The sequence below is a fragment of the Archocentrus centrarchus genome, chromosome 19, assembly GCF_007364275.1.
Source record: "Archocentrus centrarchus isolate MPI-CPG fArcCen1 chromosome 19, fArcCen1, whole genome shotgun sequence".
NCBI lineage: Eukaryota > Metazoa > Chordata > Actinopteri > Cichliformes > Cichlidae > Archocentrus > Archocentrus centrarchus.
Window position 1 is genome coordinate 12,152,259 of NC_044364.1, and position 27,509 is coordinate 12,179,767.

The following is a 27,509-nucleotide window of genomic DNA, read 5'->3' on the forward strand; positions in this document are numbered from 1 at the left end:
CTTTGCACTAATAAGTCCCTTCAGTTAAACGGAATATATTTTTTTTTTCTTTTTCAATTAAATGGATGTAGAATAAAACACACGGACTGCTCAAAATAAAATAATCTATTTTATGAAGTTGGACTGGTTGTTTTAGGGTTTTACTGTGATTTCCAATGACTCTTTCCCGGGCCCTGTAAAGTTTTCCTCCTCAAACCCGCAGACTGCGTCGGACTAAGCAAGCGGGCAGATAAACAGGAGTTGATGTGAGCAGCAGGGTGAAGTGGAGATGGCCCGTCAGCGCGCTTCTTTACGTCTTACTTGCTTTTTGAATCGTCCTAAAGTCCGGCAGGTTCGCACGGTTTGGTTTTAGCTGCTGGACTCCGGTGGAGAGCTGGGATTGTCACTGCTGGATCTACAGAATGCTTCGTCTTTTTGGCTCACGTAATGCCCAACCAGAGGAAAAGTGGATGTGTTTTACAAGTTCTCGTGTCATTTTCTTTTAATCCCCGAAACATCTCGTAAAAATCTTCTAAAGCGCAATGATTTTAACAACTTTTGTCATTATATTGTCCTTTCTGGGTAAGTGCCACATTCATCTGTTGAATTCCTGTATTGTTCAGGCTATAATATAAACATAAATATGCACTTTAAAACGCCATGTGCTCCTTTGCAGTTCATTTAAATAAATTGAACAAACGGAAGGGTACTGACAGGTAATAGGTTTGATGAATAAGGCGCGTCCTTCGCCAAAGGGCAAAACAGTAGTTAATAATTTAATTGATTTGTTCTGATTGCTGGGACACGATCGTGAGCCTTTGGGGTTCATAGCTTTTCTGGTGCTCATTGCATATTTGCGTGTCAGTAACAATGTATAAGTGTATTTCGGAAACAATACATTAAAAGTAGACTCCAGTTAAACAGCGTTTGCAGACAGATGTCTAAGTTGTGCGTAATACAATATCAGTAAAGTAGTTTACGCGGACTCCACAAATCGTTCTCACTCACTGTTTCTTACTCCCAGATTCTGTGTTCGCCCTAAAGGGTGACAGCAGCTCAGCCTCCCGAGCCGTCCGACTGGACTGCGTAAAGGCCAGTGAACAATGTCTAAAGGAGTACTCCTGCAGCCCCAAGTACCGGACAATGAGGCAGTGTGTGGCGGGGAGGGAGAGCAACTTCAGCGCGGTCCACGGTCCCGAGGCGCAGGGCGAATGCCGCAGCGCTATAGATGCCATGAAGCAGAGCCCCCTTTACAACTGTCGGTGCAGAAGAGGCATGAAGAAGGAGAAGAACTGTTTGCGGATATTTTGGAGCATATATCAGAGTTTACAGGGTAATTCAAATGAATGAATCACTGATTTCATGGGTTTATGGTAGAGGAAGAAACATGAATAACGACTGCTGAAGTAAAAGCACCAATAAACACACTCTTACAAGTTTTTACTGAGCATATAAACGTATTTATTTAAAGGCACAGGAATATAATGTATTTATATATATCGCATCAAAGTTTAGCAGTCTACGCATCTCTTTATGACTTCAAGCAGGTATCATTTTCTGACCGATTCAGACAGAGCATATCTGTAATACCACAGTGCAGTTACAGTACTGTATGATCATGATAAATGCAAACCTAAGGTCAAATTGTTTCATTAAATCACAAATTAATATCTGCATCATCATGAAAATTTAACAGGGAATATCTATTTGATATTGTGCTGTTAAAGAACACTGGACAGCACTGGACCCACACCAACTATACTATGTTTTCTTTTTGCCATGCAGGTAATGATTTGCTGGAATACTCTCCATATGAACCAGTCAATAGCCGGCTCTCGGATATCTTCCGCCTGGCTCCCATCATAGCTGGTAAGAAGCAGTTTTTGCATTCCTAAGGTTTCAGTTTGGACATTGTGTAGTGTTAAGTCACGGCCATTATTTCTCAGTTGTTCTTTAAACTCAGCTTAAGTCACCACGTCACTGCCACAAATCTGTCACTATTTGACAACCACTTTTTGCTATTGCTGTCTGGCTTCAGGCAGCAGCTTTCAACGCCCATTATCCATCACAAAAGCTTTTATCTGCCACTGTGACCCACCATACACAGAGCAGAGTAATTTAGTGTATTTCACTCTCAACCCTCAAAGCGATGATGAGGGGGTCTGCATGTTATTCCACTGTCACAGTATAACACTGGAAGTAGCATTTATGTGCTAGTTTTGAATTAATCATCCTTTTAGCGTAGAGCCTGTTTTGTCTGAGCTGCAGGAGCCTCTGAGCGCTGAATGCCTGGTTTGAAAAGAGTAAGAGAAAAGCAAAACAGGACTGATTTGCTGTTGTAAAGGTAAATGCCATATATGCCCTCAAATGTCAAAAGAGTGCAGGTGGACCAGGGAGTGTACACCTAGGTGGGCCCAAATTTAGATCTGCAGAGATCCCATAAACACATTCACAGTGAGGCAATTAACCATCTGTGTGCATTCAATAGCACTGATAGAACAAGAGCTCTCTCTCTCTCTCTCTCTGTGTTTGTGTGTGTGTGTGTGTGTGAGAGAGTGAACTCTCTGGCACGCCTCAATATTGGGCTTCTGGCAGCAGGAGGGTGTCTATTGCACTGGCCAGCTACCATTTCATTGCAAAAAAAAAAAAAAAAAAAGTGGTCATTTGATTCTCTTTCTCCCTCCATGTCTCACTCTCTCTCTTGCTATGATTGAATCCACTTGGCATATCACAGTGGCGCTGCTCCACAGATGATGGCATAACCGTATTTCAACGATGAGAAGAAGAAAACATTACTTTAATTGACATTTCTCACCTGCACTGGAATAATAGAAATATACTGAAGAGATACTGTACGTATGGCAATGAGAAACCGTGATGAATTGAAAGAAAATTTAATTTGCAAAAGTGATAAAGCCTCCACAACAACAAAGTAAGATTTATTAAAGGTCAAGAAAAAAGAAAAAAAAAATCAGCTTGAAATATTCATGCAAAATCATGTGCTTAATGCAGATTCCATGAGACAGCAGATACACCAAAAAGTCCAAAGAATCCTACTGAATAAATGGAAAAAAATCTAAATCAAGATATACTTAAAAAATATATATACTTTTATTAAAGTAGGCAAGTTAGAATACGGAGTTCTGGCAGACTTACTTGTCATTATTAAGCTATTATAAGAAATAATGTAGATTACCTAGACAATGTGAGCAAGATCAATCAGGAAGTAGAGACGGCACTGAGGAGCCATTATAATGTAAGCAGCCATAGTCTCTAAAAATAAATAAATCAATCACACGGTGGTCTAGATATCAGGAATCCATTTGCCATAAGTGACCTCATTCCTGCCTGCAACTAAGCCAGGCCTCAGGCAATCAAAAGGGTAAAATGATGCACATGTGAGCCAAGATTGAATGATGCGTACTGTATCCCCCGGGTCAACTGTGAAGGTATCATACTCACCATTCTGACTGGTATACCACCCAAATAAATATTTGACTCGACTTGCAGTTTTAAAATCAGTACAGGAAGAAGATTGACAGAAATGCTGCCTTTTTATTGCATAAATCCCAAAGTTTGGAGTTAAAAGTGATTGGACAGAAACATACAAAGAAAGTAACTGGTATAGCTCTCCTCAGCCTCTATTGCAGTCAACTTCAGCATGTTTGTTGAGATGTTGCCCTGCCCTCAGTCAACACGTGGAATAGAGCTCAGTGAAACTGAGATTGGTTGATCTACTTGGTCAGTGAAGAATATTCCTCCTCTTCACCCCGGCATAGCTCTTTTGAAATTTCTGGCCAAATTTTTTATGATCGCTGATCTGTTGCATGATAAAATGGCGTCCAATGCTTTTTTTTTTTTTTTTTTTTTTTTTAAACACACTTTTGGCTAATTCTAAAGCACAGAGAATGCTCCCATAAGCATCTTCTGCCATCCTTTTAATTTACTCAGCAGTGAAATCATTAAAAAAAGCCAGCACATCAGTCAGTCCATAAAACATTGTTCCCAAACTAGTTAGAAGTAGTTAGAAGACACTACCAAAATAAAACAGGAAGTGACTAAACACGAGGACCACGTCAACGTTACACAAGGACAGAGGATAACCTCTAAGCACAGTAAGACCCCTACAGAACCTGACCCACAAACTAATGCCCAACTAAACAATAAATCAGAAACCCAAACTAAGAACCAAACTAGGAAGCACAAAATACACTTAACAAGATATCAAAGAACAACAAAAAACAAAGCACTGCACAAACAGCCCAGGACCATGACATTAACAATCAGAAGTCAGTTGATAAAATTGTTAAATAGTAATAAAATGTAGAGGGTGTCCCATACACTAATGGAATTCAGAATTAAATTGCTCAAAATAATAACTTCACTTAAACCTGTAACATTTTAAAATCCAGTTATAAAATTAAGCTTTATGTTACAGTTAATGGTGTCAGTTGCGAGCTAAAATACTTACAAAAATAACATAGATGTCCAGGTCTGATCTTTGCCATGTTCATCTTTTTAATTTACCTTGAGAATGTTTGTCATTACTTTAGCAGTATTTCCTCACAAAGTAAAAGTTACTTAACACAAAAATATCTATCACCCATCAAGGAAATACACTGAATTCATAAGATGCAGGACAGTATGATTGTGGCATTGTATTTTTGCACCAACAAGGTAATTCCCAAACAGCTATTAGATGAAAACTTGCATCTTGGCATGGTGTACAGTGTGTCCTTAAAAAAATGGAGGAAACTGGGCAAGTCAAGGAGAAAAGAAGTGGTAGGTCTAAAAAATTATTCTTTACCATTCTTAAGGAAGGGAAGCAGGGAGAAAAGGCTGTGTTATGCCAAATTACACAAGGACTGGATTAAAAATCAGTGGGAGCAATTCTTATGGAGTGATGAATCCAAATTTGCCATTTTTGGTTCAAGTCGTCAATTTGTACAGGGGAGGTACAACAGTGAGTGTGTGCAGCCATTCGTAAAACATGGTAGAGGCTCTGTCATGGTTTGGGGCTGCATTTTAGCCAGTGGTGTTGGGGATCTTGTCAAAATTTATGGAATTGTGAATGCAGAAAAGCTCAGAGAGATTTTGATCCTCAATGCAATACCATCTGGAAAGTGTGTAAAGTGGCAACAGCTTCATTTTTCAGCATGACAAGGATCCCAAACACACTGCTAACTGTGTTCCTGCATTAAAAAAAAAACACGCACACCCAATGGAACAATTAGATTGAATTTCAACATTATTGGAGCAGTGTGGGATCATCTTATAACAGAGTATGGCACAAAAGGAAGAAGAGTTTTGCTTTGGAATGTCCTTCAAGAAGCCTGGAGAACTATTCCTGAGGACTTCATGGCAATTAATCCAGAATTTGCTGAGATAAGCATATAGAAGTTTAGATGAACAAATAACACAGAGAACATTCATAACACAAAGTCAAGACAATTACTCTACTTTTGAGTACTACCTTTTTTACGTCATTATGGCACCAGCAAAAATATTTTCTTATGACATACTAATAACATTAATTCAAACTGAAAGGCGTGACATCGAGGCCACTAACTAGTTGAATATGGCTGCAAGGAGCAACTGAAATGAAATGCTTCGTCATTTATAAATCAATGAACGTGATCAATCAGTGAGAGTGCTTTTTAGAAATGTAACATAATACTGTTGTGCAGACAGAGGCGATCATGGGGCTATAGCACTGCCCTTAACACACTGCATTTATGTCTATTAAAATCTACAAGGGTATTTCAGGGCATTTGAGGCTGGCAGCAGTGGTATGAGCACTCTTTGCAGTATGGCATACTGAACATAATATTAAGCAATAAATTAAGCAAATTCATTTTCATTTTTTATTAAAATGCTTCCTCTTAAAAAAGAAAGCTGTTCATACCAGTTCTTTATGTTTGTGCACTACTTCTCTGAAATTTGGGAATGTGTCAGTGCAGCCTTTATGCACGCCTCTTGAACTTAATTTCTGTCTAACTTCCATTCACTCAAGGTTTATATGTTGCTACTATAGAACTATTACAAATTTGAACATATGTTTTTCACCCCATTCTTAAGTGATAACTTGCAGAAGTTTTTAAAACCTCCTCGAGCCAGATCCTCAATTTAACACGGAAGCAGTCATTTTCTTAAAGAAAATCTAACTAGTAGTTACTGGCCCTAGAGCTCATCCCAGTATCTTTCCCCTCTCCTCCCAGTCCATCCGCAGATCTCATCAGTAGTCCCACTGAGGATAGAGCCAGTGAAAAAGAGATGAAGCTTGGCGTGATGATTTTGCATTGCAAGAATATCAAGAATAATTCAGTGGGTCTAGTTGCCTGAAGCAACAGATTAATCCTCAGTAGTATTTGTCCTCTGCTGCTGGCCCAGTCTTCCTGTGAACTGTGCATATGTGAGCAAACTTCTCCAGCTGAACATAAGTGTGGCTATCAGCACAAGAAACACTTTAAATCTGCTGACTCGTTTTTTGTACAAACCTGCTTTTAGTCATATCAGCAAATCATTGGAAGGCACTTCCTTTCCGCTTTGTTTTTTTTCTGCCCCCTCTGTAACCACAAAAAGCTCAGTTTATTCCAAGTGAATTAAGATAAGGGGTTTGAAATTCACTTATATGTTGAGTAATTACATAGTAAATATTGAACCATATTCAGTGCCATGAAGTAAATCCAAAAAGCTATATTGTTTAGTAAGCACACCATTTAAATGTTGCCTTCTTCATAACAGAAAATGTAAAAGGTAAAAGGCAATGTAAGATGTTGAATAACACCTCTAACATGGTATGTCCCTGTACTACAAACTTATCACATTAATCTCCCATTATTACATGCGTGCATTTGTTAGTTTACTGTGAAAGACAGCTAAATATTTATATTTGCTGAACATAATTTGTAAAATTGAAGCACAACATGAAGTACCTGAAAAACAGCCTAATTGCTTTGCCATGAAGTGCTGAAACTTTAAATTATTGCTACTTCTTCTAATTCATGCCAAGCAAAACTATTTGGTCAGTGACATTCTTGGCATGATTAATATTATCAAACATTAGGTATGTAAACTACAAAAAAACCCAAAAATGCACATACACATGCTGTCATTTACAAACTTACTAACCCACTTCCAGCATTCCTTGCCACTCTGACACATATGAATGTTACTGGGAGAAGCAAAATGGCCTGAAAAGCAGAAATTCCTCAACATGATGAGTGTACGTTATGGCTTAGCCATGATAAGTTGTGTGCAGCAAGCCAAGAGGATTTGCAACCATAAGTGATGCAGGCAATAGCTAATGATGGCTTTGAGATGAGAAAATAAAAGGCTGTAGGTTGCAGGTGACACAAGATAGTGTTTTCAGACAAGCGTGCAGTTATTTTATGTGAGCTTACCGCACCCTGTGCCCACACACAGGAATATGTGCATACACTTTGTCACTAATGTGTGCATTACTGCTGTACAGAAACCCTAATCCACATGCACCTCTAGACAATCTAATGCATTCACAGTGGCATACACGTAAAATCACAGCTTTACATTGACATCTCTGGTAGAACTGCAACAATTAGTTGCAACAAGCAAAAAGTCAACCAATAGAAAATCCATTCACAGCTATTGCTATGATCAAATAATTGTTTACCTTTATATTCTCAGATATGAGGATTTGATGCTTCACTTTTTCACACACTTTTTCACATCATGGTTCAGCTGATACCTTTTAATGCATGTAATTGGCAAATCTCAGGTAGGGGTACTCTTTAGGTTGTTTTAGTTTGCCTGCTGTTGCTGCACATCTGCAAGTCCTTATGCAACCCACCCCAGCCACAGCTTGTCATTCTGTAATTGACTTAATCATTGTCATATCTGCTGTCAATGAAGCCATAAACGCATGGTTAAAAGAAAGTACACACTCTGTCAGCTCAAGGCTTTTACATATAAGGACATAATAAAAAGATCATCTGGTCCTTAGCAGGTCTTAAAATGAGGTAAATACAACCTGCGATGAAAAAAAGCACAACATCTTACACAGTGTCTTTATTTATTTAACAAAAACTAAACCACAATGCAGAAGCACTGTGTGAAAAACTAAGTACACCCCTTGATTCAATGTGTCGAACTGCTTTTGGCAACAATAACTTGACATAATTGTTTTCTCTAGGACTTAATCAGTTTCTCGCATCATTGTGGAGGACTTTTTGCCCACTCCTTTTTACAGTAGTGCTTAGTTCATTGAGGTTTATGGTATTCATTTATGAACATAGTATTTTACACAGGCTGAGATCTGGACTTTGACTGGACAATTGCAACACTTTGATTCTTTTTTTTTTCGGCCATTTTGTTGTAGATTTGCTGTTGTGCTTGGGATCATCATCGTTTTGCGTGACCCAGTTTGGGGCCAAGCTTTAGCGGTCAGGCAGATGGCCTCACATTTGACTTTAGCTCATGTCCAAATCCATGACTGCAGGACCTGTGGCTTCAAAACAATCTCAAATCATCACCCCTGACAGTTGGTATGAGGTGTTTGTACTGATATGCCGTTTGGTTTTTGCCAAACATGGCACTTATTCTAATTATACTTTCAAAAACTGTAACCTTTAAAATGCTAACTGCATGTAGAGTCTGAGATGTAGCTCTTGGGTTTGTTTGTTTGTTTGCAGTTTCTATGAGCTTTGCACGGTCTGACCTTGGAGTGAATTTGCTAGGACATCCACTCCTGGGAAGATTGGCAGCTGTGTTGAGTGTTTTACACTTGTGAATAATCTTTCTCTCACTGTTGAATGAGGGACTTCATATTATTTGGAAATGGCCTGATAACCCTTCCCAGATTGACAGGGTGCAACAATTGCTTCTCTAAGATCATAGCTGATGTCATTCCTCCTTGGCATTGTGTTAACACACACCTGAATGCTCCAGACCTGCAAACTGCCAAAGCTCCTGCATTTGTAGAGGTGATCAATGTGGCTATAATCAATTAATGATACTTAATCTCTTAATTCCTACAGAAGCAGTAAGATTGTACTGCTACACTTACCGTACTTACTGCACTTAGTTTTTCACACATTGCTTCTCCATTTTTGCAAAAATTTGATTAAACAAATAATGAAACTGTAATTTTCCGTGTGTTGTTCATCTGAGGTTATATTTAGCTAATTTAAAACCTGGTGAGGACCAGATGATTTTTTTATGTTTTGATAAGTAAACACTTAAACAAAGTGGGTGTGACAATATGGACAAGAAATGTATATTATCAAAAAAAAAAAAAAAGTTGGTGCTGTGGCCTGGCCTTTCACATCTCTTTGAGTGATGTATAAATATTTGCACCTGTATATAAATATTAAAAGAAAAAACACTGGAAACTAAGAGGAAAAGGGGAAAGGAAATGTTCTGTACTATTGTTATCTTGCCATTGTGGACATGACCATTTTTAACTGGTAAAGAACAAAACAACAAAACAGAACAAAAGCAGAAAGCGGAGGTACACGTCACCCAGGTATCATATCTGACTCACAGCAATCAAGCTCAGATTTTCTCCAATATCCAGCACTGACAGTGCACCAGAAGTCCAGTCAAATGTACTCTACTTGAAGTAGAAGCTATTATCTTGTGACACAGAATGCCCCCAACAACCTGAAATTTTAAAGGGATGTTCAGCTCTCATAGTAACATATTTATCCATATGCATTACATGAAAATTTGATCATGTGAGTAATGCCTGCAGGCAACCCTGACGGAATGCTATAATCACAATCATTAGGGACTCTGTAGAGATTTTCACTCTCAGCATAACATTTCTATAACTACAGCTCACTCTTTAAATCAATGCACGATAAATGAGCGACTAGAGGATTAAATGAAGGAAAGGAATAATGGCTGCGGTAAAAACTAAGGGGGATTTTGCTAATTGCATGGGTGCATTTAATAAATTGGTCCTGGGTCTGGTCAAGTATTAAGACACTCGTGTGGATTTAGTGATGCTGGCAGAAAGCCTGACAGAAGACTGGATGCCATGAAGGAGAGGGTCTGACCAATGTGGTTAACTTTCTTAAATTACAAAGAAGACACTGAATAGAGAGAGAGGTTAGAAAAGATTAAGTAAATCATTGATACATTATGAAGGACATTGATTTGAAGCATTATCTAGATGGCTGATTTCTTCTTTTGGGCGTCTGAGTCAGTGAATTTTGAGTGAAGTGAAGATACAGTAAAATCAGGCATTAGGCCTTATGGTGACACTGTTATGCATAATTCTGGCTGCACAATGCCTAAAACTACTTGTTATGATCTAGCCTGAAGACATTTAACATTGCCGGCCTTATTTTATTCATAAAATAAGGTGACTCATTTATACTTAGAGACAAAATGACAAATAAAGAGACCCGAAAAATATGAAAGGATTTATAAGAAAAAGCTATGATTAACCAAGTCTTTCAGACAATCAGTTATAACAGAATGGCCACAGAACGATTATGATAGTTAAAATTCATTTTTCAATTTAATAGCAATCGTTCATAAATTAAATTATGCACTTGGCAGATGGTTCGATTTAAAAAGTACTATGTTAAAATGTGAAGTGATAAGATTAGAAATCCTGCTACACTCTTTGGGGAATGTCATCATGGAACTGGTCATAAACCTGAAATAGTATTTTTAACTGAGCCTGTTCAGTGAGTTTTACAGTAATCCAAACCTATTTAAGACATACAGCTGGCTGTTGACGGTTGACTTGAGGGACACACTAATTCTCAAAATTGCTATAATCTGTGTCCCTTGGACAAGAGATGATTTTATGTCATACACGGAAAAAAGCGCAACTCAATGATGTTCCTCCTAATGTCCTTGGATTACATTCAGAGAATAAATAAGCAGATCAAGTAATTTCTTTGCCGAACATTGTTACCCAGGACTGCTTCAGTGAAATGGAAGGCTATAGTGAAGGGACAGCTCTACTGTTTCTGAATGGAATGTGTTTAATGGTAGCATCAATCCAGAAAATTTTGTGTGCTTCATTCCATGTGCAGTCTGCATAGAAATGAGAAATTTGTCTGAATCCATAAAGATATGCCAAAGAAAGGGGACAGCAGAGGTGCGCAAAGCTTTGTGGATTTTCTTGACAGGGAACCTGGATGCAGCAAACCCTGCATGCATGTTTCTCTCTTTTATTTTCTCCTCTGACTGCTGTGTGCTTCAAAGTTTTGACGGACTGAAACGATTAGTCGGTTAATCAACATGTAAATGAACAAAAACAATAACCTGGAACTACCTGATTATTTTTTTTGTCAGTAGCTTGAAAGCACTTTGATAATAAACAGGTGTGTAACCTTACTCAGAATTCATGGTCAGGTATCTCCCTTGGTTTTAGGGTCATTTTTCAGAGTATAGTACAGCAGAGAGATTTTAAAAATGCATAAAATAGCAGTGTTAACATTTATTTTGGAAAAATTGAAACATTAAAATATGGCTCATTGGCCATACCTCTCTTTGTAACACCTAAGGCATTCAAGCATTGCTGAACTGTCGAGAAGGAAAAAAAACATAATAAACAGCTTAAGTCACTCGTGACTGACCTGCACTCTAAAATATGCTATTGATAATAAAATAAACCTAAATGCACCATGTTGATAATTAACTTAACCTTTGAAGGCTGCAGTGTCATTTCAGGACAGTCTAGTTCTTTCCACAGTGTTTGTATATTCCATAGTTTTCACTATAAACACAGCAGACAACACTGCAGAAGGCAGGGACAAACCTATGTAGAGACATTTGTCTGGATGCCGACTTCAGCTGTTCATAAGAGCTCATAGGGCATTTCTCCAGCACAGATCTATACCATATGTCAAATGCAGTGCAGTAAAAAAGTATTTTCTGATTTCTAAGAAATCACTTACATGTTTCAAAGATAACCTGAGTAAATACAAATTGCAGTTTCTAAGAGATTATTTCATTTATTAAGAGTAAAAAAGGCTATCCAACCTTACCTGGCCCTATGTGAAAAAGTAAGAAGCATCTAAAGAACTGCTGGCCTCATTTACCTCAGTTGATGTTCATGAGTCAACAATAAGAAGGAGACTGTGCAGAAATGGGATCCATGGGAGAGCTCCAAGGCGAAGACCACAACAAAAAACATCTTAATGTTTGCCAGAAAAACATCCTGATGATCTCCAAAACTTCTGCAAAAATATTCTGTGGACTGACGAGACAAAAGTTGAACTTTTTGGAAGGTTTGAGTCCTGTTACATCTAGCCTAAAATTAATAGCATTTCATGAATAGAACATCATGCCTGCAGTCAAAAATGATAGTGGTAGTGTGATGGTCTGCTGCTTCAGGACCTGGATAACTTGCTGTATTTGATGGAACCATGAATTATGCTCTTTACCAGAAAATCCTGAAGGAGAATATCCCGCTATCACTTCATGGCCTGACGCTTCAGCTCACTTAGGACAATGATCCAAAACACACCAGCAAGTCCACCTATGAATCACACAAAAACAGCGAAATGAAGGTTTTGGAGTGGCCCAATCAAAGTCCAGATGTAAATCTGATCGTGATGCTTTGGCATGACCTTAAAGAGGCTGTTTGTGCTTTAAAACTCTCCGCAAGGAAGAGTGATCAGGTTAGGGCAATTACTTTTTCACACAGGGCCAGGTAGGTTTGGATAACTTTTTTCCTTAATAAATTAAATTATTTATCATTTAAAAATTGCATTTTGTATTTACTCTGGTTATCTTTGTCTAATATTAAGATTTGTTTGATGATGTGAAACATGTAAGTGTGACACATGCAAAAAACAAAGAAATCAGGAAGGGAAGAATACATTTAGGTTTATTGGAGAAGTGCACGTGATAAAGTTTGGAAAATATACTCCTGAAGCTTCCCGAGCATTTCATTACGTAGAGCATCTCAAAAACTGGATACTTTGGCAGCTGCACAAAGACTTCTGTTTTTCATTTTGTCACCTTTACAGCCCGCCCAAGGGTAGTATAATAATTCTGTTGTCTGAGTTTCGTGTTTAAGGCTACGTGACTGTCCGTCTTTCAAATGTCTTTTGCATCATCCTGTTAGAGGTCAAGGGGTCAGATCCTTGTGTTTGTCTTTTACTGTGGTGGTGGTCTTGCTCAAGGGGAGAAACAAAAGAAGGCTGTATAGCATTTTTTTTTCTTCCTTGTTAGTGGGCCTTTTAACTGGATACGATGTTACTTATAAATTAAGTTTTTATTTTTCTGAAAACATTTCAGTATTTACAATTTATAGAGAAACTCAGAAACAATAATGCAGCAAATACAAAGTGGTGCACAATGGAGCATTCAGCACAGAACAAAGCAGAACTTCATCACAGTCCCATTGATGCTGTATAACCCACTGGCAATGAAAAAATGATCATATCAACACTAATTTTGTCAAGAAATAGAATCACATTTCTGATTTATGCGATGTTGTTTTAGGACATAAAACAACATTGCATAAATGAAGTAATTGTTGAACCTTACTTCATCAGCAACATCATGACTGTCTGTGGTCTCAAATTACTCTAGACACAGGCAAAGTATAAATCCAAAATCAGCTTATGTCAATAAGGGTTCAAAGTGTGACTTTCTTACTCACACACAACTCGGCCAGTTAATTTGTACACACAGATAACCACATTTTAACCCAGGTCCTCAAAAGAAATAACTTTTTCCAAACCATTTTTAAATCCAACAAAGGTCAGCATTTTCCTGGAGGTTAACAGTAATGGAGGTAAAACTGTAACACCTACGACCCAAAAAGCTACAAACAGCCACCGAAGGATCATAGCCCACATCTCTAGTCACTTGTCAGATGTAAGTAATGGGTTTTGTAATATGTGATTAACCCAAAGTTCAAGAATGTATTCAGATTTAATCATAGCTCATTCTGTGGCGCATGAAAGAGTGCAGTGAGCTTCAATTCCACCTCAAAAGGCAAAATTACAGAATTCATTCTTCCACGTCGAGGCAGAGGATACAGTCTGTGTTACTGTGCAGAAATCAGTGGAGCAGGAAGGACTTTAATGACAGCAAATGAGAAGTGAGAGGCATTATTTTGGCCACAGAATGCTTTCTCTGTGATGGAAGGCGAGGCATACAGGGATGGAAACATAGATGACCTGATTTCCATAACATAAGCCAAGAAACATGCACTGTGCCTGAGGATGTGCTTGTATTTTTGAGGCATACAGTTCTTTGGTTTCTGTAAGACTGAACAAAATCAACTTCAGTTATGTATGGGATGTATGAGGTGAGGCAAGAGAAACAGCAGCAATCACAAAAATCACAAAACAGAACATGATAATAAAAGTATTTCAGCTTTTTGTAGTGCTCTCAAAGACAGGGTATTAAGCTTTTATCCAGTTGCGAGTGATAAACTCTCCAGTGTGCACCAGCTACGGATTTCTGCTGCATAAAGTGACTGGAGGGCCTGATCATAAAGACCTGAGATGTTCTGATAGAGCTATATGATAACAGAAGCATTATTCATTTCAAATATGTAACAAAGCAATTGCAACACATGCATGAAATGAAGCAACAAATTGCTTGAATGTGTCATGCTAAATTGCCAGGAAAGACTTCTCTATCTGAACAATTGTTCTCATATATTCTCCAGTTTCAAACAATTTAACGGTAAATGATCCTTTTCTGATCTAAATGTGTTAAAAATTGGTTGCTTTGTTCTGGAGATTGATGGAGATAAATTCTCAGTTCCTATCATATGGCTGGATAATGGTGGCATAATCAATAAAGCCAAACAGATTTTATTGTTCTCAGTTATATAACATTGTATTGTCCGCTGCACCTAAGAGGTACTCAGGCAGTTTGTCTTTGAAAACAGAGGAAAAGGGATTTTATTACATGGTAAAATAATGTTGGAAAGGAAGACTGGAGGTGTAAAAGCTTCACTGATGATGCTGTTTTCTTTTTTCTTTTTCTTTTTTTACTGATTTTATTGTTTAGTACTCAATCATATAACTTACACTGTCAATTTTTCATCCACTCATGATTAAACAGCAATGTGCAAAAATCAGTAACATTAGAAAATATGAAATGACTGTGTGCCTCTCTCCTTCCTATTAGCTGAGCCTGCCTCCACAAAGGAGAACAACTGTCTGAATGCTGCCAAGGCCTGTAACTTGAATGACACATGTAAGAAGTATCGCTCCGCTTACATCAACCCCTGTACTAGCAGGGTGTCTGCTTCTGAGGTTTGCAACAAGCGCAAATGCCACAAGGCTCTAAGACAGTTCTTTGACAAGGTAATTATCTGCACATTTTCTGTTTCAAAAATCTTTCCTTCTGCAGACTCACATTTCGAGGCTCATCTGTAAATCAGGCTATGTTTGACATCAGAGGTTTATTATGTAGATAAACAGTTTTAAAATCCAACTTGTTACTTTCTGACTGCTGCCTTCTGTTATGTTGCCAGATTATAGCTATCAACTACATCAAACCCAGCATTTTACTGAGGATGAATGCTGAAACAGCAGCAAGAAAGCAACAACAAAGCAGAGCAACATGTCTAACTAAACAGGAAGTAAACAGACCTATATGGCTGTTATAAACACATTGAATGAATATTATACAAATATGTTGCTGTCCCCACAGCTCCTTTATAAATATATATTAGAAGAACAACTAGTTTAAAATAGTTAAAAAATTTTCGCAGGAGCTGTGGAGCCTTCACTTTATCCATACAGAGAGGAAAAAAGTTGCTACATGATCTTCCACTTGTTTACTTGTGCTGCATATGCACACCATACTTTCTGCCTTGCTTTTTGACATTGAGCTTACACTGACCTGAAGCCTTTCACAGAGTGGTTAATATTTGGGCTGCGGTGGAATGCATGCATGCGATGCAATCAAAACAAGGCAGAAATTTATATTGAATTCTGATTTTGAGACAAGCTTTAAATGAATAGCTTTAAACAACAAGCTATTTTAATTAGTTATGATGGCATGCAACTTTATGTGTTATAATGCTAATTAAAAGCTACTATCCATGTTGGGTACTTTGCTCATTGTGCTGAGTCTATAAACTCAGATTTCTATGAACTTTGTACATTTGTATTCATGTACAGTTAAAGATGATTTTTGTGTGGCAAAATTTGCTACAGACACCTGTGAGATGTTCAAAGTTTTCAGCCCTGCAGACCACAATGTCACCTACATCAACATGTGTTGTTTCCCTTCCAAAATCAAGGTTCCAACGAAATACAGCTATGGGATGCTGTTTTGCTCCTGTCCAGCAGGGGATCAGACAGCATGTGCAGAGCGCAGACGACAAACCATTGTACCAGTGTGTTCCTACGAGGACAAGGACAAAGCTAACTGTTTGTCTCTTCAAAACACATGTAAGACCAACTACATATGCAGGTAAGAAGGCACCTGGGGATATCTAGTAGATTAGATTAGATTTTTTTTTTCATTTAATAATTTTTCATATACACATCGCCATGTTTTTTGTTTTTGATGTTTTTCTGTGACCGTAAATATGAACATAAATTAACGACTAGCATTTTTCCCATTCTGTCTCTGTCTTTTTTAAGAGGGCATGACTACGGTTTTTGAGCAAAGTACAAATTGAAAACTGACCATTCATAATGTAATTTGTAGCAAATTCAAATCACTTCAAATCCCTAATCAAATTTCTAAAAATATTTGCAAATTATAGTTTACAGTAGGTTGTCATGTACTGTGTCAGTTGTAAACATTCTATGAATTAGGTCAGTTTTTACTCACTAAAGGAGTTTTGCCATATTATGTCTTATACTAACAGCTAGGTGGCCAATGAAAGGAAAAACAACATGAAGAGTGTTAAGTAGGTTAAATAAGTAAGTAAATAGGTAAAGAGCAAAGATCATGTGGCTAAGAAATTCGTAGCAAATGATTCATACAGTACCATTATAATGCTTATCAAACAGTCACCCCCTCGGGTCCATTCCCATCCTCAGATTCCCTCATTGTAGATGTCAGGTGTTCTAAGTGTTGTTCCTTTCATTTGTCACCCTTCACCTTTTGGCTTCTCCCTTATTCACAAGGGGACACTGCAGCGGGTAGCTCTGCATATTTGATTTTGCAGACTTTTATGCTGGATGCCCTTCATGATGTAACCCCCAAGGCATTCATGTCTCCTCCCAAAATGTATGAAGTGGCCACTATCCTCTTTGAGTTGTTTGCATCAAGTGCTCGCCTTCAGACACCTTAGGACATCAAATTTGACGCTTAGACAGGCTTGTTCCTGACATCTGACCCTGTGCTCCACCTTCGGGCATGTGCAATCTGTGCTCTTTGCACAGACGACCACTGTTTAGTCTTGGGCACCGAAGACCTAACTCTCGTCACCAGCCATAATCGTCAACGTGACAGTTAGGTCATTTTGACGCAGAGGTTGATGTTTGCACTTTGCAAACATTATGTGCTACTGGTCTGAATGGGACTTCCAGGGAGTGATCAAACACAGCAGGAAGTGATAGGCATAGAAGTGATGCAATGATTTGAAAGGTGACAACCTTGAAAAGGATACTAGACAAATTAGCAATTTACTGATCAATTGCTTAAAAATGTGACAAAACTCCAAGCCAGCTAAAAACCTGTGATTTGTATCTCTCTTAACTTTTGTTAATAGGTCAAGGCTGGCTGACTTCATCAGCAACTGTCAGCCAGAGGTCCACTCCATATCTGGCTGTCTTAGAGAGAACTATGCTGACTGTCTGCTTTCTTACTCAGGTCTTATTGGTAAGTTAATCAGGGTGTAAAGCTGGAATACTTATGGTATTTTTTGGGGGGGTTTTTTTGTTTTTTTTTTTGGGGGGGGGGTGCTTTCTGCTCTTGTTTTTTTTTTTTTAAATCTAGATAAACTTGCAGCAAAGAAACTAAACCAAATTCATTATGTTTTCATATTGTTTACCATTCTTTATTTACATTTGTGTTTTTGGGGAGGGTCACAATTAGCACCACAGTTAGTTAGAATTTGGTCAGCTCAATATATATATATATATATATATATATATATATATATATATATAGCCTTAAACCACAAGCCAACAAAAACCCAATAAAAACGTGAAAAAGTGAAGTGAATATTATGGTATATTAATACATGGCATTATAAATTACATTTTATATAAGCACCGCTTCTTTGCCCTTTTTTGCAGCTAGTATGACCTGCAAACTGCAAGTTTAACATGCATTTTCCAATCAGAGCCTAAGGGACCAGGTTAAAGCGGCAAGATACCTGAGTTCACAGTCAATAAATTTCAAATCCGTAGCGTGTACAAGGCATCCCATTTCATATGCCAAAACACTGTGCAGAAAAGTACTTAATTCAGGCTCTTTTTTTCCATCAGCAGGTTTAATTATGTAGAAAGGAAAAATGATGTCCCACTGAGTTTTTGTAATGAGATTTGAACGCAGGGCAACAGTGACCAATTGCAAACTCAACAGGCAGACATTTTAATCTGCACCATTCATATCATGCTTCACACAGTTTACGCCCTCTAATGGGCCCCCCCGAGTTTAACCACTCATTTCTGCCTTCACACACAAAAATCAGCATGTACTTGCGGGTCTAATAAGTATGAACCCGCTCAACCCCAATGATCCCTAAACAAATCAACATTTGATTCAGTTTCATTATGAAACAAACAAACAAAACAAAAAAAAATAGCCAAGAATAGTTTAATCTGACTGTTTTGTCCACAGAGTACAATGTACCCCAGTTAGGTCATAACTGTGGACTCACAATGGGTGTTAAGCATCAGCAGCCCTGAAAACACTTGTCACAGCTCTCTTCAGAGCTGCTATGTGTCACCTGCAGTGACATTAGCACTTGTTTGAATAATGTGGTCGCTCTTGAAAAGAAAAAGCCATTGGCCACGCCACATAATGAGGATACTGTACCAGGCAATGAGTCTCATAAACTTGGTGCAGCAGATTTTCAATGTCAAGTGTCAGTGTCGAGACAGGGAGTTTCTCTCTAATTTAGCATCTTTTAATTTAATGCAAGTTTTGTAAAACTTGTAAATGGGTTAAAGGTTACTTATAATGGAGAATGTACTTACCCACATTTCTACTTAAGTATGCAGAGCCTCAAACCTACCTGATAAACCAAAGATGTCATTTTAGAAGGCTTCAACTGGTATAATAGGACTAAAGTCACATTCACTAACAATGGTCTGCCTCTGTTTTATGCTGCAGGTACAGTGATGACACCCAATTATGTGCGATCGTTTGGAATTAGCCTGTCACCATGGTGTGACTGCAGTGGCAGTGGGAACAGCAAGCCAGACTGTGATAAATTTGTTGAGCTGTTCACCAACAATCGATGTCTACGTAAGTGCCCGTATTCACTCATCCTGCAGAAATAACTTGTCTTCCAACTTTGCATTATTCTTCTCTGCACAGGGTCAGACCGACCAGGTGTGTTAACCAGGCTTAAAAATGGAGCTGTAAATTGCAGCAGAGATGTCAGTGATTAACTGCAGTGATACAACAACACAGGTCATAAACCAAAAATCAGATATTTTATGTACATATTATATGCACAAGCTCACATTTAACATTACTTTGCACAGTATCACTCTAATACACAAATATCTGCTAAAATGAGCCCAAGATGCAGTGCTAATTATGTTACATCACATACACACACACACACACCACAGTTCAATACACTCATTGAACAAAGCCTGTCTGTGCTTCGCTACCTTAATGACAAACAACTGACATGATCCTGAGGAGCAGAGTAGAGCAATAATTAAACAGAAACCTGACTTTTATTAGCCACTCACTTTGACAAAACAACCACGGGAGAAAGACAGATAGCAAGACAGCTGATAAGATAATATCCAAATAATTTCACATTAAGCCGTAGTACATTAGTATGCGGTTTGAGTTTAGAATGAGTTGGATTCACTGAATGAACTACTGAATGTATATACCTGCACACATATAGATGTTTTCAACTGCAGCTTACTAAATGTGTTGTAGCTCGAAGGAGGACCCTGTGTAGGGGGCTGAGATGTTACTGCAAATTGTCCATTGGTTATTTTAGGCATATCTGTCAGACCTTTGGAGACCTAACGAGCTCTGACCCCAAGTAACAGCTCACAAGCTTCACTTAGACTGCAAAGTCAAAAGTATTCATTCACCCATCCAAATCATTGACTTCAGTTGTTCCAATCACTTCTATGGCCACAGGTGTATAAAATCAAACACCCAGGCATGCAGACTGCTTCTACAAACATTTGTGAAAGAATGGGTCGCTCTCTGGAGCTCAGTGAATTCCAGCATGGTACTGTGATAGGATGCCACCTGCGCATGGATGCCAACTGTTAGTGGGATTATTAAAAAGTGGAAGGAATTGGGAATGGCAGCAACTCAGCTACGAAGTGTAGGGCACATAAAATGACAGAGTGGGGTCAGTGGATGCTGAAGTGCAAAATGTGCAGAGGTCGCCAACTTTCTGCAGAGTCAGTCGCTACAGATCTCCAAACTTCATGTGGCCTCCAGATTAGCTCAAGAACAGTGTGTAGAGAGCTTCATGCAATGGGTTTCCATGGCTGAGCAGCTGCATCCCATCCTGGCAATCTGATGGATGAGTCTGGGTGCCGGGAGAATGGTACTTGTTGGACTGCATTGTGGAGGGGGGATTATGGAGTGGAGGGGGGATTCCTAGTTAATGTGATCAGTGGAGGTGTAAACTGACTGACAGTCATCCCTGTGAGTTTAATAGAATTTAAACTGGTTGCTCCATAATTGAAGATTTATGACACTGGTAGCTTATATTGGCTTTTAGTACAGTATATAAACTATGCAAGTGGAGGGGGGATTATGGAGTGAGGTTGTTTTTCTGGAGTTGGGCTCGGCCCCTTAACTCCAATGAACGGAACTCCTAATGTGCGACCAAAACATTTTGGACAATTTCATGCTCCCAACTTTGTGAACATTTTGGGGATGGTCCTGTCCGGTTCCAACATGACTGTGCACCAGTGCACAAAGCAAGGCTCATAAAGACATGGATGAGCAAGTTTGGTGTGGATGAACTTGACTGGCCTGCACAGAGTCCTGACCTCAACCCGATAGAACACCTTTGGGACTGTGAGCCAGGCCTTCTTGTCCAACATCAGTGTCTGACCTCACAAATGTGCTTCTGAAAGAATGGTCAAAGATTCCCATAAACACTCCTAAACCTTGTGGAAAGCCTTCCCAGAGGAGTTGAAGCTGTTATAGCTGCAAAGGGTGGACTGACATCATACTAAACCTCATGGATTAAGAATGGGATGCCACTCAAGTTCATATGTGTGTGAGACAGATGAGCAAATACTTTTGGTAATCTAGTGTATAACAGACAGGCATACAGAGACTCCTTAATTTAGAGCTATGAGAGTGTTAGTGTCATTAAGTAATATTATCATAAATTGTAATACAAACATTTCACAATCCTAAAATTTCTTGGAAAATCCTTAAATTTATCCCTAATTATTTTTAAAATGATCAAAACTATATCGACACACATTCTATTTTGCTAGTAGAAAAGTTCCTCACATTAAATGTCAAGTTAATGATGGCATAATTAGATTATAGAAATTATCTTTAAGGTTTTGGTGTTTTGCACTGTTTTGTAAATCACAGATTTTATATGCAGACACTGCTTTTAAAGAGGCTCTTATGAAAGGTCATGTCATTTCTTTTCCTCCTCAATTACTGAAAGTATCAATTAGCAGCAGCTTTTAGCTGGACATTAATAAAATGTTTAGGGTCGTGCTATTTTCCAAATACAGAAGACAGCTCCTAACTAAGAAAAATCTATGAATGTATCAAAGTCAAAAAAGATCAATACTGTTTTTACTCTTTTCTTGTAGGTAACGCCATCCAGGCCTTTGGCAATGGTACAGACGTTGGAGTATGGCAACCCCAACCCCCGATTCAGCCCACGGCAGACCCTAGCATCACTCGGAGGGGTAAAGCACGAACCAACAATGCTCTGGACACACTGACAGACATAGCCAAACTGGATCTTGATGGCAACTCATTATATCACATCTGTGGGACCCTGCAGGTGAAGTTCTTGTTTGATTATGGTCTGCATCTTTTGCCTGCCCATCAACATAGCCACTATATTTGACAATAAAAGGACAGACAAACGATAGGAAATAAAATTGTAGAGAAATATGAAGCCTAAACCCAAATAAACAAATGTCATTCTGATGATACTCATTTTAGTTCAGTTCAATTTGATAGTTTTAATATTCCAGAGGAAACTTGGCTTGTAGTCAAGGGGGTAAGTACAAAAACTAAACCAAGCATTCAAAAATAAAATGTAAGAAATATTTACTACAGATACATAAAAAAAATACAATAATACAAAAAAAAAAAAAACAATGTCTAGAACACTGGGATAGCATGTGCAAATTAAGCAGGATTACTGCACATAACTCTTATTGCAGTTTTACTTGACTGCATAGTTTATATACTGTTCTAAAAGCCAATATAAGCTACCAGTGTCATAAATCTTCAATTATGGAGCAACCAATTTAAATTCTATTAAACTCACAGGGATGACTGTCAGTCAGTTTACACCTCCACTGATCACATTAACTAGGAAATTTTTAATTGCCTTCTAAGGAGCTACTCTTTAAGCAAAAGGGCACTGCATTGCAAGGTAATGGTCCAGTAGAGTGGCTTCCACTTCATTGTTTACAATAATCTCAGCACTGTCTGCAGCACATATAGCACAGTACACATCATAGCTGAACAGACAGTATCAGCAATATGAGATGTGCATATGAAACAAGCAAGTTTCAAAATGGGGTAAAAGTAATCCCCATGAGGCCAAACCTTAGGCTTCAGACTGCTCTAAAAAAATAGGTTCCCAGCATATTTAAAAAAAAAAAAAACATTTTAATATTTATACTAAGCTCACATCAGCACATGGATTTCTTGATATGTACATGCTTATGAAGTACAGGCAACAGTGCTCACAAACACCGGCTAAGACATTCATACAGACAGAAGCAATCTTCCCTGCTACTCTAAATTACCCAAATAAATGAAAATAGAAATGTAGTGCTAGAAAATGAGCATAATAGGTCTCCATTTAGGGAAAATCAATATACTTTAAAGGCTTTCCAGCAAATATTTTGATAAATGTCCAGGCATTTTTTTTTTTTTTTGCCTTTTGGAGGATTTAAAAACCTCTCCAAACTTGTGAAAGAATGTGGCTGAATCCAAATTGAGACCTAAACATCAGACAGAGATCTATTCAGAGCTGCTGCCTGAGTGTCAGACGTCTGGCTCTGGCACCTTGATGGATCAGGGATGGTTTTATGATGGCATGCACAGAATCCCCCCTCCTGGGCAGAAAGATGAGATGTCAGTGTGGAGTCAGAGTTTCCTAAGCTGTCATGTCAAAGCTAATTGGTTGCCACTGTAACATCAGAAATGGCCCACAGGGGTAGTGTGTATGTGGCTGTGTGTATGTGTGTTTGCAGACCAGAGAAAAAATATCATTGCATGGATGAATCAAACCCCCCCCCCCCCCCCCCTACTAAATGGTAATGGGTAGGAACAGAATGAAATTTATGTTTGTTTTTTCACAACCAGTTACTTTTATTATTTAATTATGAGTAGCTACAGTTATAACAAAGGAGAATTATCACCTCCTGGTTGGTTGCCATCCAGTCACGTGAGTTTACATCATTGTCTGCCCAGACTTGACTTTTGACCTTTTACTGTAGATATAAAATGTCATCCCTTCATTTTTTCCCCTTGCATTAGAGATTTGCATTAAATTTTTTTATAATTAGCACATTTTCAAGTTTTGTAGGTCACAGTGACCTCTGACTTCATCTTTTAGTCCAACTGAATATTTGTTCCATAGGAATTTCATTAACTGCAACTTTTCCATTCATGGGTTGAGGTATGGCAAAAATGAGATTTTATGAGGTCACAGTGACCTTGATTTTGGTTCTTTAACTGCCCAAATCTTTTCAGTTTAGGCTCCAGTATCCACAGTTAGGCAGTGTGACAGGCAGGGTTGGACTTCAATGCAGGATGCTTTAAATGGAGCTAAACAGCTTTATTGCTGGAGGCTTGCAAGATTTCACTTCCACCCTGAGAGCAGTTGGCAAGTGTTTGTAGACAAGTTGGCATCATCCTTGCAAATTATGGGCAACCATAGTTTTCTCAACAAAAGGGGGAGTAGATAAAACTTACTGATTCCCAGGTTAAGAATGAACGCTTAATCATTAAAAAAATCCATCATGTTCTCTGTAAAAAATTTACAAATCTACATGAAAATGTACCAAAACCCGTCTGATCAGAAATCTGCTCACTAAAAGCTCAAAAACAACCACTAAATTGACCTTGCGATGACATTGAATTTTAGAGTATTCCACACAGCTCAGACTTGTTTTAATTCAACAGGTATCTAACTGTATGTATGATGTATGAGCGCCCAAATATGAACACTCTTATTTGCGGTAACGTCTACTAAGTGACTCTTTAAAAACTGCTGCCGGAAATTTTCATAGCAGTCGCAGATAATGACATGCAAATGGAGATTTCAAATATCAAATGCAATGGTAGGAAATCAATTTAATGTGCTGATTCTGACATTTAACATCATAAATGGCATGTTTTGCTTGATTGTGCTTATAGCAACTCCAGCTCCTTCTGAAATTTTTGGCCTCACCAACACACACTCAGATATCTGCTATTTTCCTCTGATAAATACTATGGGGCTATATTTTTAAATGAGATGATATCACATACTTTAAGCGAGACAATCTATCATATTGGCTTTTAATAGCGATAATATGATTTATCACCAGTAAAACATCCTCTAGGAGAAAAGACCTCTGATAAAACAATTAATCATTCTTCTCCACAATCCTGGTTCATAGAATTTTTTCTACTTAAGAACCAACACATGGAGTGTTTATTGTGTTTCCACAATGCTATAGAGTCACTTTATCATTTATGTTCTCCATCTGTATCTGTGAGTTTGCCTTTGTTTGTGTGTGTGTAGCTGTGTTTGTGCAAATGCATGTGGGTATTTTTATGTTTGGCTGAAAAGGTTTTGAGCAGTCTGAGAAAACTACTAATGCATTAAACTGTCATAACCTTGAGCTAGAATAAAGAAGGGACACACTTTTTCACAAACACATTTGAATCCTATACATCTTGCACAAGGGGGGAGATTATACAGTACGAAGAGGTCTGCAAAAGACCTCTAATATATAGTAATTGTAGAATAAAGCAGTCTGCTACTTTTAATTTTGCACCACTCTAAGTTTGAGTGTAATTTGAAATGTTTGCAAACCCATTAAGAAAGAATGAAATCTAATGTCTCTGTTTTATTTGTTTTCCTTACAGGCCCAAAAGCTAGTGTCAAATCAAACAGTGGACGCTGCTCTGTGTGTGGTAAGAACTGTTTTATTCTGTGAACTCAAATAATAGTGGACTTTTTATTAGATGTCAACTACAATACTACGATAGTTCTACATAATTATACAGCCATGAATAGTTTTCACCGGAGTCTATAGCCATGAGCGTTCAGGTGTATCTTAGCACAATGTCTCAGTCTCCCCAGGAATCGACATCCCAGCATTTCGCCCCAAGGTCAAACAGTTAAATACTCAGAGAAGTTGCAAAAAAAAAAACTGAAGCGCTACAGTTCAGGATCTCCAGGTTTCAGTTTGGATGTTAAATGTTAAAGTTCACAACAGTGCAGTTAGAAAAAGACTGAACAAGTATGCCTTGTTTGGAAAGGTTTTCAGGAGAAAGTGTCTTCTCTCTAAAAAGAACATAGCAGCAGGACTGAGGCTTGCAAAGCTGCATCTGAACAAACCACATAATATGATATGAGACAAAAGATCAACATCTCAGCTTTTATTTTTATTTGCATCTGGATGTGATACACAGTTCAGAAGATAGCACCTTTTGTCTGAACCCACCCATTTTATATATATATATATATATATATATATATATATATATATATAATTTTTTTTTTTAAATCAGTAAATCAGTGTGAACTTTGTACTTGCATTCCAATATTTTGGTCTTGTCCTTTAGAACCATCAACTGGATGAGTCCAGCAACTCAAACGCCATTGCTAGAAGTTCACCAGCTGAAATCACCTGTTTACACCCCTCAGTGATGCTCCTCGCACTGGCCTTTGCTTTCACATCAACATCATTGCAGCTCAAAGGTTTCCTGCTCTTGTAGACTCTGAGAACTATAGATCAGCATTTTTATCTCAAGAACTGATTGGACCCTTTAATTTAGACACTTGCCAAAGTGCAGCACCTACATTTTTCTTTAAGCGGAAGAGACCTGACAGCACGGTAAGGACAGTGAAATCAGGCAACAGTGGATTATATCTAAGGATGGCATGTTGACTGCTATATGGAGATCAGACTTGCTGAATCTGTTTCTGAGATTTCAGCTCATTTGCCTTCTGTGCCTCATGGGGGCAATTTGGTGACTTCAGAAATCTGATTCATTCTTAGGAGCACTCATTTTAGGGGGGGGAATAAACCCTGTGATCTGATGTGAATAAATACATTTCTTTGGAATGTGTGCAGTCGCTGCATATTTGACTGAATGGACTGCCAGCATGCTGAAGAGTGTTTCAAGCATAAAATGCATCATTCTCTGCATAACTGTGCTATGATTTGCCCGTCAATAGCCTTGATTTAGTTCAAGAAAAGCAGAAGAAGGAAAAGTGTGAAACTAAAAGCAGACAAAATTGACAAGTACCACATTTACCGGTGTGGCATTTGATTCATAAAACACTGAAGCTCATTCAAAGTCCAATTTGTCACGATATCCTCAAAGGACAAAGATGCATCTGCCAGAAGAAAGTAACACATTTTCTTCTGCACATTCAGTACTAGGAATAGAATAGTTTTGTATATTTGATTGTCATGGTGGTTTGTGGCTTTATCCCATCGCCTCTGAGAAGAACACTTTGTAAATATGATACGAGTGCACATTCTATTACTGTATGCTGCTGTTAGCTTGTAACATATCGTCTGTAATATTTTGAGATTCTATGTTAGTATCTGGTAACTGAGGCACCTCAGCTTTATCCAGCTTAGCTGTGATCTATGAAATGTGATGAGGTGCGGTTCCTTTCCTCATGTGATTACAGATATGACTTTATCGTGTGACTATATTTTAATGGTAAACTGCATAATGTTAGCGTAAGCAGTATTTTTCTCTAAGGCTATCAAACTCTCTGTAACAGTAACAAGAACATAAAGAATTTACAAAAGTGACTCTAATGGCTAAAAAAGTCAAATATGCTTTGTTTGTTTGATTCAGGCTCTTGAATCTGCCAGCGTTTTCATTTCTTTCCGGGGTTTGATGAGTAAAGAATGTGAATATACCCACAAGTGGAGCAAATGCCAGAAGACAAAAGCCAATAGACATTAATTGCTGGCAATTACTGCTGATGTAAATGGAGGAAAAGATAAAAAACACTTATTATGTACTTAATG

At 38.2% G+C, this 27,509-nt stretch overlaps 1 protein-coding gene across 1 annotated transcript; it reads left to right on the forward strand.

Annotated features, from left to right (window-relative positions):
• LOC115798297 (GDNF family receptor alpha-1-like) lies at window positions 1-27,509 on the forward strand. Its single transcript, XM_030755103.1, has 10 exons — window positions 1-561; window positions 1,004-1,312; window positions 1,765-1,848; window positions 15,079-15,257; window positions 16,202-16,374; window positions 17,627-17,736; window positions 19,198-19,332; window positions 21,864-22,060; window positions 25,378-25,425; window positions 26,080-27,509. Exons 1-10 carry the CDS (start codon window positions 522-524, stop codon window positions 26,230-26,232), a joined length of 1,428 nt encoding a protein of 475 aa, XP_030610963.1. The 5' UTR covers window positions 1-521; the 3' UTR covers window positions 26,233-27,509.

What these genes read in the sequence shown, in the direction of transcription:
- LOC115798297 (XM_030755103.1), top strand. Translation starts at nt 522, where the DNA reads ATGATTTTAACAACTTTTGTCATTATATTGTCCTTTCTGG. An exon ending in CATATATCAGAGTTTACAGG is followed by an intron (nt 1,313 to 1,764) that starts GTAATTCAAATG and finishes TTTGCCATGCAG; the next exon opens with GTAATGATTTGCTGGAATAC. An exon ending in TGGACGCTGCTCTGTGTGTG is followed by an intron (nt 25,426 to 26,079) that starts GTAAGAACTGTT and finishes CTTGTCCTTTAG; the next exon opens with AACCATCAACTGGATGAGTC.